This window comes from Elephantulus edwardii, unplaced genomic scaffold, assembly GCF_000299155.1.
Source record: "Elephantulus edwardii isolate Elephantulus edwardi_28Jun2011 unplaced genomic scaffold, EleEdw1.0 scaffold00415, whole genome shotgun sequence".
Lineage (NCBI taxonomy): Eukaryota > Metazoa > Chordata > Mammalia > Macroscelidea > Macroscelididae > Elephantulus > Elephantulus edwardii.
Window position 1 is genome coordinate 75,916 of NW_006400165.1, and position 20,969 is coordinate 96,884.

The 20,969-nt window shown below is 41.5% G+C and overlaps 1 protein-coding gene across 1 annotated transcript in view; it reads left to right on the forward strand.

Annotated features, from left to right (window-relative positions):
* GABRA3 (gamma-aminobutyric acid (GABA) A receptor, alpha 3) overlaps positions 1–20,969 on the forward strand; it is a 152,009-nt gene that overhangs the window by 47,406 nt on the left and 83,634 nt on the right. The window contains exon 3 of the mRNA XM_006902449.1: positions 7,494–7,561. Coding sequence (XP_006902511.1) covers positions 7,494–7,561 — 68 coding nt within the window. The remainder of the gene's footprint in view (positions 1–7,493; positions 7,562–20,969) is intronic.

The window sequence follows — 20,969 nt, forward strand, 5'->3', positions numbered from 1 at the left end:
TTTCACATTAGAATGATCAAGTGTTCTGGGATTCCCATTCTTCTCAGAGAAGTTTTCCATTGACATATTGTTTATGTATTCCTAGATAGACAAGGTAATGATTCAGTTCCTAAGCCCAAGGCAGGTCGTATCATTCCTGTAGCTGCAGGCCTGTGGCCTCAAACAGACCCAGCATCACTTTCTTCAGCCTCTTTCTAAGGGGTTGGAGAGTCCCAGAGGTGATCCATCCGCAGGCATTAAACCCGCATCTGGTCTCCTGTTTAGTACAGAGCACCTTTCAGTCTCTTTATGCCACTTGCTATTTTCAGACCCAGAACTCTAACTTGTTTGGCCTTTTGCTTTGTTCTATTTAATGATATTTTTTATATTTTACCAAAATAGCTTTTTTGGTATGTTTTGTATCATTATTGTACATTTGGAGCAAAGAGCTTATCCTGAAATGTAACATTTACTGTGCAATCTTTTCTGGATGTCTGAAACACTTGTTACAGATGATAATTTATTTGCTCTAACTGTCTCTTCACTGGAAGTACACAGTAAAATAAATTCTCTTTCGTAGATTAGTAAATTAAGGACTACTTAATTCAATAGGACCAGGTCTTGTCCAAGTCTCTAGATTCCCGAGTTAGTAGCTTTTCCACTTATTAATTTTTTGAGTCAGTTTTGACTTGATAGTACATAGTAACAACAATTTAATGTGTAAAACTCAGAAGTATCTGGAAAAATACCAGAACACCCTTTTAACATTTGTAGCATATTTCAGTTGTTTTAAAGACTGTATTACTTCCTAAGGGACACAGTTCAGACCCACCAGCTGCTCCGCAGGAAAAGGGTGATCAGTGCCCTTCCATGCAATTACCTGCCTTTCACAAACCCACTGGAGAATCAGCTATTGGTTCTCATTCGTTGGCACACAACTGCAAAAGGCAACTGGCTCTCAGCTTATTTTCACTCACGTAAATGCCTCTGGTGTGGTGAAGGCACTGTGGAGTGAGCCTGCACACATTACATTGGTAATGACTTAGATGCTACTTTAGGTCTTTATTTAGGTACTACCACATCCTTTTGTTGGAGAAGAGTATTAACATTTCATGGACTGCCAAGAGAACAAACAAGTATGCCCTGGAGAAAGGGAAACCAAGTTGCTTCTCGGAGGCAAAAATTCTGAAACTCCGTCTCACATACTTGAAGCATGTTGCCAGGAGGAACCAGTCCTTGGAGAAGGACATCATGCTTGGCAGGATGGACAGTGTTAAAGGGGAAGACCTTGGGGGAGATGGATTGACACAGTAACTGGGATAATGGGAGCAGGTGTGTCAGAGACAGAATGGCTCAAGATAAAGCAGGGGTCGGAGCTGTTGTGCATAACTGCAGGCGACTCAATGGTGCATAACAATAACCACATCTTTAGTAATAAAGTTTCCCCAAGGAAACCTACTAGCTTGGAGTGGACTCTGAGTGAAGAGCTATGACCCACTGAAGAGACAGCTGTCTGACACTTCTATTCTTCCATATCTTTTGTTGACATTTCTCTCTCTCTCTGTGGATGGCTAGTTCCATACATGTGTGCTTTTCTTCCTGGAGCTACCAATTCAAATACTGCTTTTGGTGCCAAGTGAACATTAGTTTCACACGGAAGAGACATTATTTGTTAGGACTCTGAGGGTAAAAATATTCCAGGGAAGTGCTTTTATAGACCTATATTAATGCTTCTGGGGACATTAAGCAAATCTACCTTTTTGGATAAGTCATAAATATCATTAGAGCTATTTTCTTTTGATGGACTTAGATATAATTTTTAACACCTTCCTTTACTCCATTAGTACTTAGTTCTTATTTCTGTCATTGACTCTATATTAATTTGGAGATTCTTATTTACTTTGGGTGTGTAAATTGGGAAACCAAAGATTCATAAAATACTTTATTTGAAAAGGATATTAGAGATTTTTGAGTTGAAACTCTTCATATTTGAGATAAGAAAATTGAGGCTCAGGAAGGTAAAATGCTTTATTAAAGGTTGTATGGCTTGTCGGTAGCTCCCTAAGTCATAGCCGTCAGATCCAGACAGCTAGGTCACATGAGAGCCCATCTCTAGCAGCCCAGTGCTCTTCAAGAAGAGAAAGGTACACAGAAATGAGCCCTGATTGTGAAAATTTCCCAATGACCTAAAAGCAAAAAGACGGGAAAATAGGCCTGTGTTTTCTTGGCCAAAGCCCTGGTCCTCGAAGCCTCACTCTTCTTAGGAAGATTGTCATTGGAAGAGGCTGAAAAGTCCATTATGTCCCTATAATGAGATAAAGGGGTTTTGCTCATACCATTCATCATGGGACCTTATGTCAAATGAAATTGTGTGGCAAACTTTCACCACAAAACATATTTCAGAGGGTCAGTAACAAATCAGAGCTGAGTCAGAGGAAAGTAGTTAGGAACAGTGAGAGTGTTCAAAATAATGTCAAAAAGAAGGAGGACATTGTCTAAGGGAGTCAGCCTTTTAGTCTGAAAAGGAACAAGAAGAGCAGACTTAGGGGCACCAAGATGACTTTCTTTGCAGAGGAGCTTTCAGTCTCAAAAGAACAGGAAGGTAACTTGTCTTGTGTTGGTTATAAAGATACTATTAGGTCTGAAGTGTATGTGTGCTGGGGTGGGGCAGCTACAGTTGAGAGACCTACAGAGACTAGATTTTTTGCTCAAAGGAGGAGATTTAAAGGTTCTTGGAGATGTATTTGAAGTTTAAAAATCACAGTTGGTTATGCACAATATACATAGATGTGGTGAGCATTTACTGATCAGCTGATTTTACTCTTTCAGACTAATGGCAAGCAAGAATCAAGCTAGAACTGGTACTAACGTTCACCGTCAAAGAGGGCCCCATTAAGGGTTAAGGGTGTGTGTGTGTGTACACAAAGCTGATGTGTGGGGACCCCTCTAGGAGTTTTCAAGTACTTCCAATAGTGCAAAAGAAAAAAAAAGATAATTTCATTTACCTTTTGTTTTAGAGGGTAGCGTTGGAAGGGACTTGAATCCCTGAAGCAAATTAAGAAAGAGCTAAGGAGTATCTGCTAGAAATTTTTAAAAGGCTCCATTAATTCATGCCTCACGGTTGTCTCAATTGAGAAGGCTGTGAAAAGAAGCTAGACTCTGGATTGTAGCTCTAATCAATTTCAATATAATTCAGTGGTCATTTCACTTAGTTAAATGAAATAGCAAATTCCCTATTCTTTCTTCACACCGATGGATTGAGGTGTCGGACAGATAATCTCTTCCGTGCCGGAGTCCCAGGGCCTCAGATTTCTGCATGGATTCTGTGCATCTGACGTTTGTGCGGCCCATGTTGTCCAGCCGCTAGAACAATACTGGTGAACATTGTGTTCTGAGTACTAGTCTACATATCAGCTCTTTAAATCCTCAGTGTGCTTGTAAGGTTGTTGTTGTTGTTGATTGCCCTTGAGTCAAGCACGACTCCTAGCGACCCTATGAACAAAAGGCCTAAAGCCTATCTACAACTATCGACATTTATCAAGGCTCATAGAATTTCCAGAGGTATATTATTTAGGGAGTGGATGCCACTCTTGCAGGAACTATCATTATTCCAACTTTCAGATGAAGGTATAGACACACGGGAGTTAGTGACAAAAGACATACAGTGAGGACATGACAAAGCCTAAACAGCAATCCAGCTCGTCATGCTTCTAGCCACTAAACCATACCTCCGAAAGGTACCACCAGGCACCTGATCCGTGACAGCGGGAATTCCTAGCCAGAAAATGGACGTGCTCGGGCTTGGTGATCTTTATATGGGCCACTAGAGACTGTCACATATACCTGTGTTTGCTTTGCCTTAGTAGAGGGCCAGATGCCTAAGAATAGAACCATAAATTTAGGGCTCTTTCTACCTTGTGCTGCCAGGATAAAAATAACAATCCTTGTCTCCACACACCACTGCATCAGAGACTTCTGGCTCCTTTGGTGAAAAGGAGCAGTACCTCTTTCCTTTTCTTTTTAAAATCCCTGAGAATTCTCTTTCTCACGTCCCTTCTGCACATGCTCTCTCACTGTCTTTCTGCTGTACCTGCCTTTAGTTTTCTCTATGGTTCTTTCCTCTTCTCTGTCCTTTTCTTTCCCTCTAGTCTCTGTCTTACCTTTTTCTGTTCAGTTTCTTTCTTGTTTCCCCCCCCCCCGATCTTCCTTTAAGTATTTTTTCTTCCCCCTCCTCCACCCACTTCATTCCTCTTCCTCTACTCCTCCTATCTGTTAGATTCATTCTAAATAAGGTAGAAATAAAGCAAGATGTCATGCCCAATGTGCCCGATCAACTACTAAACCAATCTCAGTTCTCTTTCCCTGTTACAAAGCCAGAGGCAATGCTCAAGCTTGATTGAGACTTACCATATTGGGAGAAATGGTTTTTCCACATTATTTTCTTCTTAGAAACAATTGGGGGCCTTTTAAATTGAAGAGAAGGGTTAAAAGAGAAGAGAGAGGAAAGATACTGGATTTTCACAAATCCTCCTGGGCCCTAACTTTTGCTCGCAGCTGAGGAATCTTGCCTTGCACTTATATGGAATACCTTTGGCCAGATGCTTCCTGTTTGGCCTTAAAATCAGTATTTCTGATAGAAGAACAGAGAGGGGTGGGGGAAATCAGAATTTGACTGGTCTCAAATCTTCACTGTCCAAGAGGCAGAAAAGCAGCCAAGGAGAATAGTCTGTGACATTCAGTAAGCCAGGGTCAGAGATCTGGAGCCTCAGCCTTTGAAAGCCAGTACGAGACTCTTTGTTGTTGATGTTGTTGTTAGATGCCATCATGTTGATTCTGACTCATAGCAACTCTATCAACAACAAATCTGAACCGTGCCCTAACTCATGCCATCTCTGATAAACTGGAGCCTGTTGTTACAGTCACTATATAAATCTCGGTGCTCCATCTCACATACTTTGGACACATGGCCAGGAGCGACTGGTCCTCGGAGAGGTGGACAGTGCAGGAGAGGAAGACCCCAGATGAGACGGATTGACACGATAATTGGGGCAATGGGATTAGGTGGATTAGGTGTGCTGGAGTCAGGGAGACTGGCTCAGGGCAGTGCAGGTTTCAGAACTGTTGTACACAGGGTCGCTATGAATCACAGGTGACTCAACAGCACATAACAACAGCATATAAATCCATCTTGTGTAGGGTCTTCTCTTTCACTGACCCTCCACCCTTCCAAGCATAATGTTTTCCAAGGATTGTCCCTCCCGACAACGCGCCCCATGTGTGATGAAGCTTCATCATCCAGGATTCTAAGGAGGACCCTGGTTGAACTTTCTCCTTGACATACTTGTTTATTCTTTCTTCTGGGATGTCCAGGACTCTACTCCAATACCACAATTTGAAGGCATTAATTCTTCTTCTAGACACTTTGTTTTCAGTTCACAGTGACCTCACTCTCCTCTTAATGTTTGCACATCTTCCTGCCATTGAATTTACTGGGACCTGTGCCTGGAATAGCTTGGGGAGTAAGAAGAGAGGTTGTTGATGGGAGACCTTTCTTGGCTTCACAGTTAGTTTTGGATTGCCACGAGACCACCCTAATCTACTTGACTCAGTAGCTCTCTGCCTTGGTCCACCAAATCCCTATGTTATACAGACCTTCCCTCACTATCTTTCCTTTTGTTCCTAAAGGCACACTCCTTTGCTAGAACATTGCATTACAACCACCCTAGTATAGACAGTTGTTCTGTATTTAATCTGTGTTTGGACTAGAAGGCTGGATTCAAAAGTACCTTCAATATCTTTATTTTTTGGTGAACTTAAGGGTAGGGATGCTTGAGATCAACATGCCACACATTAGGCAGACAAGCGTTTCCTTCCCCAGTCAGTGAATGTGCCCAAAAGGACAGTCTTTGGAGCGTATGTTTCGAGCTCTGAAATGTTGTCTTTTCTCTCTCCTACACAGAAATAGCTCTGGGGAAAGCCTGTGCTCTAGATGAGAGCCTGACTATTTAAATCACTGTTCTAGTTTCAGAGACGTGTTATTTACTGATTAAGCTTGGAAGTAAATTGTGTCTTTTGGTGAATTGATGACAGTGTTGATTATTATTAAATGATACTCATGGCCTCTTTGTAAAATGGAATGTTTGTGGATGAGAGTAGAGCCCTTGAGTATATTGAACACATAAGTACCTGAGTAGGGGCCTAGTATATTAAGACTAAGAGGTGATTCTGGGTAATGGGAAGCCAACAAGAGAAAAAATACATCTGAGCCAGGATACTGCACATTCTGGTCCAGACGTATTTTTACATTTTGCTGTAATTTTCAATGATACATAAAGTACTGAGTGAGGAGAGTGGAAATGTTTCGTATGTAATAAGTATGTTCCTTTCCTTCTCTATAAGAAAAAGAGAATAGTGCTCTAGACTGCAAGAACTACCCTCATGCTGCCTATCAAGGTGCTGCGGGTTCTTTTGGTATGAGCTGTGCTACCACTGTGCTCTCCTGGGTTCAGGTACGCAGGACTGGAGTGGGACTTGTTAGAGTTTATTCCAATGGTGTGGTGTTTGGCATGAGGTTCAAGTCCACCGCCCTGGTTTGTGATCTCTGTGGCATGCTGGAGTGAGTGGGTTAGTCAGGGCTGGGATTGGATAAACAGAGCCTCAGTGTTGTGATAACTTCTCTTTCAGAGTGCTATTTCCAACCTTGGTAGATGTGTGATGGATTCCATCCAACACATCAAAAATATGTGGTGAATACCAAGAGTAACAAGCCCCTTTTCATGTACTGAGGATAGAGAAGTTCTGTCAGCATGGCCCTTAAGAAATTGTTGGACTAAGTGGAAAGGCAGATGAATAAACAGTTACAACAAAGTAAAGAAATACCAGAAAAGTGTATCAAATGATACCAACCATTTCCAAATCTTGACTACATGACCCTACAAAAGTTTTCTTACTCAGTGCCGTCAATTGTGCACCTCCCAGCTAAATTTTCTTCCACATATCACTCATCCTTCCAGCCTGTTAACATCTTACAATGATAGCACCTTACCAGTGTGCATTTCCATTATCACATAGCAGAAGGAGTCTTACAGTATTAATAGTCCCGCCAGGATGGCATACACACACAGACTTGCCCCTACAACTAGAACCAGGGTCAGGGCCTAGATTGACGTCAGTCAGCCAGGGGAGTGCAATCCCTCTGTGTTCTCAGTTACCGGAGCATTTGTAACCTACCACAAGTAAGGGTAGGTAGGCCAAGTGTGGGAGTCGAGCGTTGATGTTGTACACTCTGTTGGGATTCTTAATGATGTCTAAAGGAAGATACTTTATGCGGGGGCCCCACATGCTCTTCTTGCTGAAACCATACAGGTACGAAGGTTTTGAGGGGCTTTCCTGTAGTGGTGTGAAGTTTCGTTTTCTAGAAGTAGTTTGTGGCTGTCAATCACAATGCTGCACAGGTATCTGAGTGAGGCAACAGATTTTCATGAGACACTGCTTTTCTGTTTTCTTTGGCTCAGATGCTGTGACTGAAGTGAAGACTGACATCTATGTGACCAGTTTTGGACCCGTGTCAGACACTGACATGGTAAGTACAGTTCTTGTAAAGTTAAAAGTGAAAGATGATGCATTAGATCAAAGAAAATAAAATGGTGCTTTATACCTTGGAGCGATAATCAAAGAAGTCTTGTCTTAAATGAACTCTCCATCCTCACCCTCCTCCACTGATAGTTGTTAGGTGTCATAAACTCATAAAGACACCAGTTCTTCTTTGTTTTAGTTTATTGATTTCAATATAATCATTTGTATACATTGTGTTTTGTACTTGTACTTTGTGTTTCATGCAATCATACACATACATTATATTTTATATTAAGTACCAATGACCATTGTTCTATGTCTATTTTCACCCTCTGTTTTCAAACCCACATTGAACCAGTTCTTTTTTCCTTCATTTTTTTAATCAGTTCTTCTTTGGTCTTCTTTAGTCATTGGCTTCAATCTGATGCACTTTGGTCCTCAAAGTGGCATATTTTGCTCTTTAACCCTTTAATGTGTTTCTTATAGCTGGTTTGCCCAATGAAGCACATTGTTTGATTCTTTGACTTCTACTTTAATGAACATTGGTTGTAGATTCAAGTTGAATAAAATCTTTGACAATTTCAGTATTTTCTGCATTTATCATGATGTTGCTTTTTTGCTTTGTTTTCTTTATATTTTAGTGGATTTATTTAGGAAGCTATGATATTGTTTAATTTTTATTTTTTATTTGAATGAAAGTTTGCTAATATTGATTGTCTTTAATTCAGTCATCATACACATTTTTTGGCAAATAGAAAATATTTTATTAGTCCATAATACTAAAATATTTTTATGTTGTTGTTGTTGTTGTTATGTGCCGTTGAGTCGCTTGCGACTCGTAGTGACTCTATGTACAACAGCCCTAAACTCCTCTCTGTCCTGTGCCAATCGCACTGTCTCCGACACTCCCATCCCAATTATCCCAGTCACTGAATCAATCCACCTCATAGAGGGCCTTCCTCTCCTGCGCTGTCCCTCCACCCTCCCAAGCATGATGTCCCTCTCCAAGGACCGGTCTCTCCTCACAACATGTCCAAAGTATGTTAGACGGAGCCTCAGAATCCTTGCCTCCAAGGAGCCACCCGGTTTAACCCTTTCCAGGACAAATATGTTTGTTTTCCTAGCAGTCCATGGTATTCTCAATACTCTTCTCCAGCACCACAGCTCAAAGGTGTCAATTCTCCTTCTATCCTCCTTGGTCATTGTCCAACTCTCTGGTGCATAACAAGTGATTGCGAAGACCATGGCCTGTATCAGACACACCTTAGTCTCCAGAGAGACACCATTGCTCTTCAGTACTTTGGAGAGGTCCCTAACAGCAGACTTTCCCATGGCAATGTGCTTTTTAATTTCCTGGCTGCTGGTGCCAAGACTGTTGACTATGGAGCCAAGCAAACTAAAGCTGTGTACAATCTCCATCTCTTCACCATCCATGCTGATGCTGCCAATTGGTCCAGTGGTGAGAATCTTTGTCTTCTTGACATTGAGCCTCAATCCATATTGTAGGCTGCAGTCCTTGACCCTCTGCAGCAGGTGCTTCAGGTCCTCTTCAGTTTCAGCAAGCAGGGTTGTGTCATCTGCGTAACGCAGATTGTTGATAAATCCTCCACCAATCTTGACCCCACATTTCTCCTCATAGAGCCCAGCCTCCCGGATAATCTGTTCTGCATATAGGTTGAAAAGGTATGGAGGAGATAGAATGCATCCCTGGCATACACCCTTCCCAATTTTGAACCATGCAGTGTTCCCTTGCTCTGTTCTGACGACTGCCTCCTGGTCCAAGTATAAGCTTCGCATTAGAACGATCAAGTGTTCTGGGATTCCCATTCTTCTCAGAGTCAGCCATAGTTTGTTATGATCTACACAGTCAAATGCCTTTGCATAGTCAATGAAACACAGACATTCCTCTGGTATTCCCTGCTTTCAGCCAAGATCCATCTAACATCAGCTACAATATCTCTAGTACCATGACCCCTTCTGAAACCAGCCTGGACTTCTGGTAGTTCTCTGTTGATGTGCTGTTCCAGTCGTTTTTGAATACTCTTCAGTAAAATCTTGCTTGCATGTGAAATCAGTGAGATTGTTCTGTAGTTTCCACATTCTGTTGGGTCACCTTTCTTTGGGATAGGAACAAATATCGATCTCTTCCAGTCAGTTGGCCAAGTGGTTGTTCTCCAGATTTCTTGGCACAACTTGGTGAGCACGTCCATGGCAGCATCTGTTAATTAAAATTAATAATTTTTTTTACATTTTCCCAGTAAGTCTTTATTATTAGTTAAGTCACAATTTAAGATTCCAGCAGAGAGGTGAGGTGGGCCAGTTCAGATCTTCCCAGGGAATGTGCCTTCTGCCCTGCGTTCATCCCAGGCTGACACCCAGGACAGGGGGCAGAGGGACTTGTATACACACTGATACCATTCCCACCTGGAGACAGCGCCGCCTTTGGCAGTCAGTGCCTTCTCGCACGGTAGAAATCCAGGTAGTTTTGCCAGCAGTTCCTGGTTTGGTTCTGGTTGGGAAACCAGGTATCAAAAGGGGCAGTTCGGTAGTTCTTGATTTTGGTCTTAATGTCTTCCGCCATGGTGGTGATTTCTAAAGACTCCCCTCAAAGCAGCGGCAGCTCAATGTCTAAAATGAATAATTTTTAAATTATCATTTGAGTGTTTTTAAGAGCAACTTGGTTTTCCATTCAACAATTCAGGCACAAATCATAGTTTTTAATGTTTATCAGTAAATACTTTCACGTTCTCTTTTAGTATTCTAAGTTGTTAGCCAGTCTTTCTGAAAGCCACATTCTTCATATAATCAAGCTTCTCAGATTATTTGCACTCTCTCTGTACTTTGATAAATGTCCATAGTTGTAGAGGGGCTTCAAGCCTTTTGTTTATAGGGTCACTAAGAGTCACGCTTGACTCGAAGGCAATCAACAACAACAACAACATGTACTTCATATGTGCATATATTGTTGTTAGGTCTGCTCTAATCGATTTTGACTCATAGTGACCGTATCAATGACAAACCCGAAATCTGAACCTCCCCGTCCTGCACAGTCCTCACCATTCTGATATGCTCAAGCCCATTGTTCTAACTTCTCAGTGAAAGAATACAACGCTGACACCTCTCAGCTGGGTTTAAAGCACATAGTATTCTCTTGTTGATGTGGAGCCTTAACTGTGCTTAGGTGAAGTGCATTGTTATTCCCTTTCTTTCAATGTTATCCATAACCTGTCGTGATTCACATGGGTGAATGCCTTTAAATAGTCAACAAAACACAGGTAAATGTCTCTCTAGTAATCTCTGCTTTCAGTCAAGATTCAGCAGACACCAGAAATGATATCCTTCAGTCCATGTCCTTTTCTGAATGTGACTTGAATTTCTGACAGTGTCCTGTCATTAGGCCACTGCAGCCATTTGGAATTGCCTTTGGTAAAATTCTACTTGTATGTGATATTAATGATTGTTACTGATAATTCGTGCATTCTTTTGGCACACAGCTGCATCTCTTCCAGTCTATTAGCCATGTAGTGGTCTTCTCCATTTTTTTGCCATACATAAATGAGAGCTTCCAGTGTTGCATCTGTTTGTTGGCATATCTCATCAATTCGTGGACCCTCACTTTTCTTTTCTTTTTTTTTCCATTTTAAAGATACATTTTGATCACCTGCTAAATTTTATATATATTTTAATGAAAGTTTAGAAAGAACTTGGATTTCCATTCATTCATTGTTGCACATTTGCCTCCTTGTCCTTCCTCACCCCTGGTTTGCTTTATTCTTTGGAAAAAAAGTTCCTTCATTGTTATACAGCCCCACCCCCACCACCCTCCCCACCCCTGGTCCTCCTAGACCACCTTACTATGCAACTCTTATTCTGGACTCTTATCATGCCAATAATACCCAATCATATGCTCCTTTTGTACAGTTCTCTCCCTCATCTGTTTCAATGCGGTATACATTATTTATCCACTCTTATCTTAGTTTCCCCCAAGGCCCCATATCAGTCCTGTTCTATAACAGTGGAATTATGCAGTATTTATCTTTTTGTGACTGAGATATTTCACTCAGCATAATGTCCTCTATGATCACCCATTTTGTATAATATTTCATGAGATTTTGTTTTTTTCAGTGCTGCATAATATTCCATTTAATACACCATAGCTTCTCTATCCATTCATTTGTCGATGGGAACTTGGGTTGTTTCCAGTTCTTTGATGTTGAGAACAAAGCAGCAATAAACATGGGTATACATATATCTGCTTGGGTGGCAGTTCTCGTTACTTTAGGTTATATTCCCAGTAGTGGAATTGCTGGGTCAAATGGTATTTCTATTTCCAACTTTTTGAGAAAGTGCCATACTGCCTTCCAGAGTGGTTGCACCATCTTACACTCCCACCAACAGTGAATAAGGGTTCCAGTTTCTCCACAACCTCGCCAGCATTTGTTGTTTGCTGCTCTGTTAAATTTTGCTATTCTTACTGGGGTGAGATGATATCTCATAGTTGTTTTGATTTGCATCTCTCTTAGAGCTAGGGATTTTGAACATTTCTTCATGTGTTTGTTGGCCAACTAATGTCCTCTTTGGTGAAGTGTCTGTTCATATCCTGTGCCCATTTTTCAATTGGGTTGTTAAACTTTATCTTGTTGTGGCATTTGAATAATCTATAAATTCTAGATATAACTCCCTGACCAGACATGTCATTACCAAATATTTTTCCCAGTCTGTGGCTTCCCTTTTTACCCTGTTGGAGAAGTTTTTGGATGTGCAGAGGGATTTGATTCTCAGAAGGTCCCATTCATCTGTTTTACCCTCTCCTGGTTGTAGGTTTTGCAGGATGCTTGGAAGACTGTTCATGTTGTGGGTTAGTGTTTCTAGGGTTCTTCCAAGCTTTTCTCTATTGAAGTTTATCGTCTCTACTGACATCTGCTTTTCACTCCTGTTCTTTGAATTTCATTTTGCTTTCATTATGTAAAAAGTGTCATCTTGTTGATGTTATTCCACAGTTTGTCTAGTCTTTTATCATTTGTGTTACGTGCTTAAGATTTATTCTTTGAGATGGTCTCTTAATTTAAATGGACTATATTCAAGGTTGTATTTTGGCTCTTGTGAGCTTTTTAAAATTTTCTTAACCCTCAACTTGAACTCCAAGAACTTTAGTCCTTGGAAAATGATATGATGCTAGAAAAAGGGAGGAAGACTTTCAATGAGATGAATTGACAGAACATGACTGAGACTGTGCGGATAGCACAGGACAGGGCAAGGTTCAGATCTGTTGTTCATAGGATCATTGTGAGTTGTAGTTGTCTTGAGGCACCTGACACCACCACCACCACCTTTAAATTGCACTTGAGGAATTTATACTCTTTTCACATTCAGCCCCTGGCTTGGTTCTGACTGATTAGATTGAGATTACCCATCAGATACAGGTTATTCGATTCTTATGTATTTCATCCAGTTGCAGACCGAGGGTAAAGTATTTTTAAAATTATTAATAATGAGACAGACAACGAAGAATGAGACAGAACAGAAAGCATAAAAAAAACGGAGCCAGCAGTTTTGGACTGCAGGGCCCCATTTCAGCTTCCCTGTATCTTTATTGAAAAGTATCAGGAAGTAAATCACAAAGAGAATTCAATGCAAACGAAGCCAAGCTCTTTCTATTGAAAACCTTCCCCTTGACTCAGGAGGGAGGGGTCAGAATACAATGCAAGAATCCAGTAAACCCTTAAGGATTGCCTCCGGGCCTCAGGGGTGAACTGCAGCTTGAACCGTGCCTCCCCCACCTCTTGAAATAGCATTCGGTTTATTACAAATATTTAGTGTTGGCTTCCCATACCATCGGGCATGGTGCATGCGTGTAACCACAGTTTATGTTGTTGGAAAAAGTATTTCCAAATGCTAGGTTCTGACAAAATTCTGTTCTGCAATCTCTGGAGTGATTTCACCACACACCTCCACACTATAGGTAACACAGACTATCCTAGCCCTGCTTTCCTCACCTATTCAAAATAAGGCAAATGTGCCCATCAGTGTTATTTATTCTTCCCTTCCTCTCACAAAAGTTCTTTCAAAAATTCTTGTTTTCTGTCTTAATTAAATCTTCCCTAAATTCTCCCCTTACACATTGCTGGTACCACATACGTATCAGCATAGATAAATCATGTGGGAAGCACACTGTGGAAGAACTCTGCATCAAGCGCCAGAGGTTCCCATGAGAGGCCTGTTTCTTTCCCCTGGGTGGCATTCACCTAGGCAGTCTGTGGTGGCCTGATCTGACCAGAATGGTGCAACATTTTGGGAGGAAAAGTCTATACCATTTCTGGCTCTTCTACAGACCTGGGCTGAGAGCACGTGCTCGTTTAAAGTCAAGGAGTAGGAGTGGACGCTGAAGATTTGTCAACAGTTTTGCTTATGAAACAACTGTAAGGATTCCCTTTATCCCCACCATTCTCTCTTCTGCTAAAGCAGAGAATACAAAGGAGGCTTGAGGCAGCATGCCCCTTTGCAAAAGGGGTACCAGGTCAACAACTAGTACATGTCAGACATTCGATTGAACAACTGTGAGTTAGGGAAACAAAGATGCTATTATCGGCTCTGAATCTGGCAGGGCTTATGTGATAAATAAATTCTTGTTGAATGAATTTTAAAAAAACATCTTAAAATCAGGTAAAATATTAAAAATATATATTCATGTTTTCTACTTAGATTTCTCTTGAATTTCCATTTTCAATGGGCTAATTATTTACAGGAATAAGTCTTTTTTTTCTCTGTATTGGAAAAAAAAAGTTGTGTTAGGAAGTGTTAGCTTAGCCTGTACCTATATGTGATGCAGGATCATTTGAGTGTTGTTATTGCTGTTGTTAAGTGCCACGCATGAACAACAGAGGTGAACCCTTGCCACCCTCACACTTCCTGACACACCTGAGCCCATTGCTGCAGTTCCTGTGCCAATCCCCTTGGTTGATGGCCTTCCTCTTCTTTACTGTCCCTCCCTCCACCTTCCCAAGCATGATGTCACACTCCAAAGACTAGCCTCTGCTAGCAACATGCCCTAAGTATGTGAGGCAAACATTTTCATCTTTTCCAAAGAACACTCTGGCTGCCCCTTCTTGAAGACATATCGCTTTGTTCTTTTGGCAGTCTGTGAGATATCCGGCACTCTTAACCAGCACCACAATCCAAAGGCATCAGTTCTTCTTCTGTCATCCTTCATCATCATCCAGCTCTCAGGTGCATAGCAAGTGACTGAAAAGACCATGCCCTGAATCAGACACACAGAGAAATATAAACCACCACCAAAAATTCCAGTTGTGGAGACAGAGGTTGCAGTGGAAACAGCATACATTTTCTCTATATCTGCGCCTATAGGAGATAGAGGGTATGAGTTAGCCAAATTGGATGCCCTGTCTTGGAGGAGGGGAGGGGCAAGACAGTCAAGTATGAGAAGTCTTTCTTTTTCTGTAGGGGAAGGACAGTACAGGGAATGTATGACATTTTTACAGTATATTATTTAGTCTGGGCATTTAGGCCTGATGATTTGTCGTGGGCTAACTGACTAAGCCTTCTGAAGGTTCCAAGATAGCTTGGTAGTCTCTATGTGCCAAAAAGGAATAATTCTTAGCTACAAATTACAGGGTAGATAGAGAAAAAACCCCCACCACCCTCAGAATGCTTCAGTTTTGATAAGGAAGTTTTCTGAGAGAAAAACCTCTTCTCTTCTAAAATGTTATCTAGAAAATGCATTCATTTTCCTTTTTTCTTAGGAGATTATGAAGGATTGTCATTGCTTTTAGGTGCCATTTGGTTGAGTATGGCTCTTGGCGACCTTCACCAGCCTGCCTGGACCTCGCCTGTCCTTCACCATCCGCACGTTGTTACAGTCACTGTGCCAGTCCATCTTGCTGAGGGTCTCCTCCTTCAGTGATCCTTCAAGGATTGAGCCCTGCTGACAACATACTCCCAGCATAGGAGTCGTAATTTCACCATTCCTGCCCCTAAGGAATGCTCCGCTGGTACTTACTTCAAATTAGACTTGCTCGTTGCTTTGGCTGTTCACGGGATATCCAATACTCTTCCACGAGACCACAACTCAAAGCCATTGATTCTTCTTTGGTTTCCAATCTCTTCCCACAAATGTAGTCAGTCTGATTCCTGTGTAGCCCATCAGGTGAAACCGTATATAATGTCACTGTTTATGTTTTCTAAAAATGTATTTGGATACGTTGTATTTTGATGAATCACTCATTGTACAAAATTCTGTCATTAGATCTCCAGCCTCATTTCCATCACCAAGGCCCTATTTTTTAACTGCCAGTCCTTTTTTATTTCAACTTTTGAATTCCAGTCAACAATTAATAATATTTTTCAAAAATAAATAACATTTTAATCTTATACTGCTTTACTTAGAAAGTTCACACCAGATCTTGCCCGTTTCCTTTACCTGCTCCTCCCTCCACCCAACAAACTGCTCTCATGCCCATCCTCACCCCTCTGTTCCCAGCCTCCCCCTTGAATCCTCTACACACTCTACAATAACGGTCTTATGCAGTATTTGGCCTTTCAGGACTCAGTTCACTTAGGGTAATGCTCTCCAGTCCCTAACAACTAATATTAGTGCATCTTGATCGTGCCGTCAATCAGTTTCAGATTGTAAACTGCTGCTGTTAGATGCCATCAAGTCAAGTATGCCGCACAGTGACCCTGAACCTCACTGCATCCTGCACCGTCCACATCATCTCTGACACACTAGAGCCCATTGGTGAAGTCACTGTGTCAGTCGATCTCATTGAGGGTCTTCCTCTTCATTGATTCTCCACCTTTCCAAGCATGATGTCCCACTCCAAGGAATAGCCTCACCTAGCTACATGTCCAAAGTATGTGGAGTGAAGCCTCATCATCTTTGCCTCCAAAGGGTACTCTGGCTGCACGCTGTCCAAGACATGTCCGTCTGTTCTTTTGGCAGTCCGTGGTATATCCAGCACTCTTCTCCAGCACCACAACTGAAAGGCATCAATTCTTCTATTATCCTTATTCATTGTCCGGCTCTCTGATGCATAGCAGATGATTGAGAAGACTATGGCCTGAAGCAGGTGCACCTTAGTCTTCAAACTGACATCTTTGCTCCTCAGCTTTCTGAAGAGATCTTTGACAGTGAATTTGACCAATACAGTATGTCTCCTGATTTCCTGACTGTTGGTATCAAGGGTGTTTGTTGATTGTTGGTCCTGTGGTGAGGACCTTTGTTTTCTTGATGTTGAGATGCAATCTATAATAAAGGCTGTTGTCCTTGATCTTCTGCAACAAGCATTTCATATACGCCTCACTTGCAGCAAGCAAAGCTGTGTCATTTGCATAACAGAGGTTGTTGATGAGTCCTCCTCTGGTCCTGATGCCACATTCTTCCTTATAGAGTTCAGCTTGGTGAATTATTCACTCAGCATACAGACTGAATAGGTATGGGGAAAGGATAGAACCCTGATGCACACCCTTCCTGATTTTAAACCCTGCAGTGTTCCGACAACAGCTTGAGAGCAAATACCTTTGGAAAGCTCAGAGATATTGGAGGTGAATTCACTAGAGATATGAAGGTCTTCTTTGTATTGCTGGAAATGAATAGTGGACTCATTTTATAAGAAGAGAAGTGAAGTGGCTCAACTCACTCACTCACTCTTACACACTACTATCCTTAAATACATGCACAACAAATACCTGCAGGCGGGAACAACCCACTGACTACTCCATATACCTTGTAGACACGTGCATTCCCTCTCCTTGAGCCTCATACACACACCCAGCACCACATCGGTGTGCAGAGGTTCTAGGGACATTTCTAACAACCCAGACTTGCTCTCTATCGCCTTTAAAGTGTTGGGTTTTCTTTTCTACTTGCTTATTTTGGGTTTCCTTCCTCATCATTAAGCTGAGGCAACAGAATGACTTTTTTTTTTCCTGATAGGGAGAGCTGAGTTTGGTCAAATAAGCCTCAGATTGTTTTTAGCTGCACTTTCATCCCTTGACAGAGTAGAATAGTGATGATCATTGTGTATGAAAAACACATTTTCTAGTGTTTTTAAAAATGTTTTCCTCAAGTGTTTATAGTGCACCCACTCTGCACTTACCAACATGGCTACGTTTCAAAGATCAGGTCAATCTGCGAAATCAGTGTTAGGAGTTAATGGCGCACACTGTCTTTGGTACCCTTTCCTCCTTCGTTCCAAGTCGCTCCTCACCTGTTAAATCCTGTGGGCACGTCTTGGATATACGCTGTGGGGCAGGCCCCTGTCCCTTCCCTACCACATATTCCCACCAACAAGAGCTCATGAGGGTTGGGGATGTTGCCCTGGGCAGGAACTTAGTCCGCATCTGGCCCTACAGATCCCTTTTCTATGTCCCTTTCCTTCCTCCCCTTACTAACCCCAGTGCTTCAGAGACGAGCCCAGCCTCCTGCAGCCCACCAGTGATCTCAAGTCATGCCACCACGGCCCCGTGCCTTTTGTTGTTGATGAATGGGAGAAGATGTCCACAGCTGTGCACAGCGGTTAGTGACTGGGCCTCCACTAGATTATTCAGAGTGGCTCATAGAGGATGCTTCAGGCTTGGACATGGCCCTGCCGGAGACATTTTCCAGAGCTATCGTAAATATGAAATGCTGGCTAACAAGATAGTAAGTGATGCAGAGGTGTAGACTGTGGATCAAGGACGATGTGGAGTGGCACTCGGGCCGTGGTCCTGGTTGCAGCAAGAACACAGTCTCCCTTGGGATCACAGACTACCGAAAGGAGTAGATGAACATTTAAACGTACTTGATTCGTCTTGACAAATTTGAAGTGATGCATGAAGTTCTGTCCCAGAGTACTTTCTTAGAGTTAACAGAGATAGTTTTGTTCATATCTACCACTTATCTGACAGTCTACTGTACTTTGTGGTGGCTTGCAAATTGCTATGGTGATGGAAACTGTTGTTGTTAGGTGCCATCAGGCCAACTATGGCCCATAGTAACCTTATGAACAGCTTCTCTGAACCTTGCCCTAACCCAACGCAACCTCACAGTCTCAGATATACCTGCCCCCATTACCCTAGTCACTGTGTCAGTTCATTTCCTCCAGAGTCTTCCTCTTACACTGGGTCTCATTGTTTCCGAGCATGATGTCCTTCTCCAAGGCTGGTCCCTCCTGGCAAATGCCTAAAGTATGTGAGACTGGGTTTCAAAAATCTTGCCTCCAAGGAACAACATGGTTTCACTCTCTTCAGGACAGACAGATTTATTCTTTTGGCAGTCTATGGTATGTTCAATACTATTCTCCAGCACCAAAACTCAAAGGCATTGATTCTTCTGTAATCTTTATTCATTGTCCAGCTCTCAGATGCGTAGCATAGATCATGGCCTGCATCAGGCACACCTTAGTCTCTAGACTTATATTGTTGCTCTGTAGCACTCTGGAGAGTCACTTGACTTTTGATTTCCTGACTGCTGGTGCCAAAGTGTTGATTGTGGATCCAAGCAATATGAAATCATTAACAACCTCAATCCTTTCTCTATCTATCATGATACTCCCTATTGGCCCAGTGGTGAGAATGTTTGTTTTCTTGATGTTGAGTTTCAGTCCATATTGAAGGCTGCAGTCCTTGACCTTCTGCAGCAAGCGCTTCAGGTCCTCCTCAGCTTCAACATGCAAAGTTATGTCATCTGCATGACACAGGTTGTTGATGAGTCTTCCTACAATCCTGATGCCATATTCCTCCTTATAGTGCCCAGCCTCCCGGAAATAATAATAATGCAAGTTATTAATCAGTCCTCCTTTTCATTGTATGAATATTTGCATTCTTTTTTTTTATTGTGCATTTAAGCAGTTTTTGGCTCTTAGCTACTAAAAATGAATGCATCTTTTTGTGAACTTGTTTGAGTTTCTGCAGGATGTATACCTACCAAAATTGTTGATTTGTAGAGTTTGTAAGTGTGGATATTTAATATCAAAGCCAAGAATAGATATCACACACAAAGAAATCTATAGACCAACATCTCTCATGAATGTAGATGTGACAATCCTTAAGAAGATTGTGGCCACTTTCAGCGATGATGTTTAAAAAAACACCTACACATCTTTATGGAACAATACTATGAAGAACTGATTATTTTCATGTTAACCTGTTAGCATGGGCTCTTAATTCAGTTCTTGAATAATAAAACTTCTCAATGTGTGATAGTTAAAAAAAAAAAAAGAAGAAGATCGTGGCCAATAGAATCCAACAGTATATTTAAAAAACAATTCATCATGACTAAGAGAGATTCATAACAGGAATGCAGGTATGTTTCTACATATAAAAACAATGTAATTCATCACATTAACAGAACAAAGAACAAGAAAAACCTTATCAATTGAGTTTAAAAAAAGCCTTCAACCAAATTCAACATCCTTTTCTTATTAAAACATTCAGCAATGGAGCTCTGGTGGCAAGAAGCTGTACTGCTGCAATACCTAAGATGTATGGTTCGAATCCACCAGATTCTCTGCTGGAGAAGGAGAGTCAATTTCTTCCTGTACCAGTCTGATCTGATTCGACAGTATACAGCAAGAAGAAAAAGGGAAAAAAACCCACCACAACACAAAAAGCAAAATACAAGTTGAGGGAAATGTCCTGAACATAGTGAAATCTATATACACAGAACTGAGAGCTAACATCATTCCCAACAGCAAGAGACTAAAAACATTCCCCTTGTGAAAAGGGACCAGGAAAGGCTGTCCACTATTACCACTCCTATTCAGCATTGGATTAGAAGTTCTAGCGAGGTCAGTAAGGCACATGAAGGATATAAGAGGAATCTAAATCTGCAAACATGTAGTGAAACTGTCACTATATGCAGATGACATGATAATGTACACATAAAACCCCAAAGACTCAGCAAAAACCCTGTTAGACCTAGTAGACCACTTTAGTAGAGTGACAGTATAAGATCAACGTACAAAAATTAGTTGGATTTCTTGTTAGCAACAAAGAAAGCACAGACTAGGAAACTAGAAAAGCAATACCATTTACAATAGCCAACCACAAGGTGAGCTAGTTGGGAATAAACTTAACTAGAGACACAAAAACCTTTCTAAGGAAAACTATAAAACACTACTACAAGAAACAATAAGATTCTTAACTAAATGGAAGAATTTTCTCTGTTCATGGATTGGAAGACTGAACATTGTGAAAATTACAATTTCACTGTCTCTGACACACTTACCCCCATTACCCCAGTCACTGAGTCAATCCATCTCATCTAGGGTCTTCCTCTCTTGTGCTGTCCCTCCACCCTTCCAAGCATGATGACCCTCTCCAAAGACTGGTCCCTCCTGGCAACATGCCCAAAGTATGTCGGATGGAGCTTCAAAATCTCGTATGATCCAGCTATTCCACTGCTAGGAATATATCCT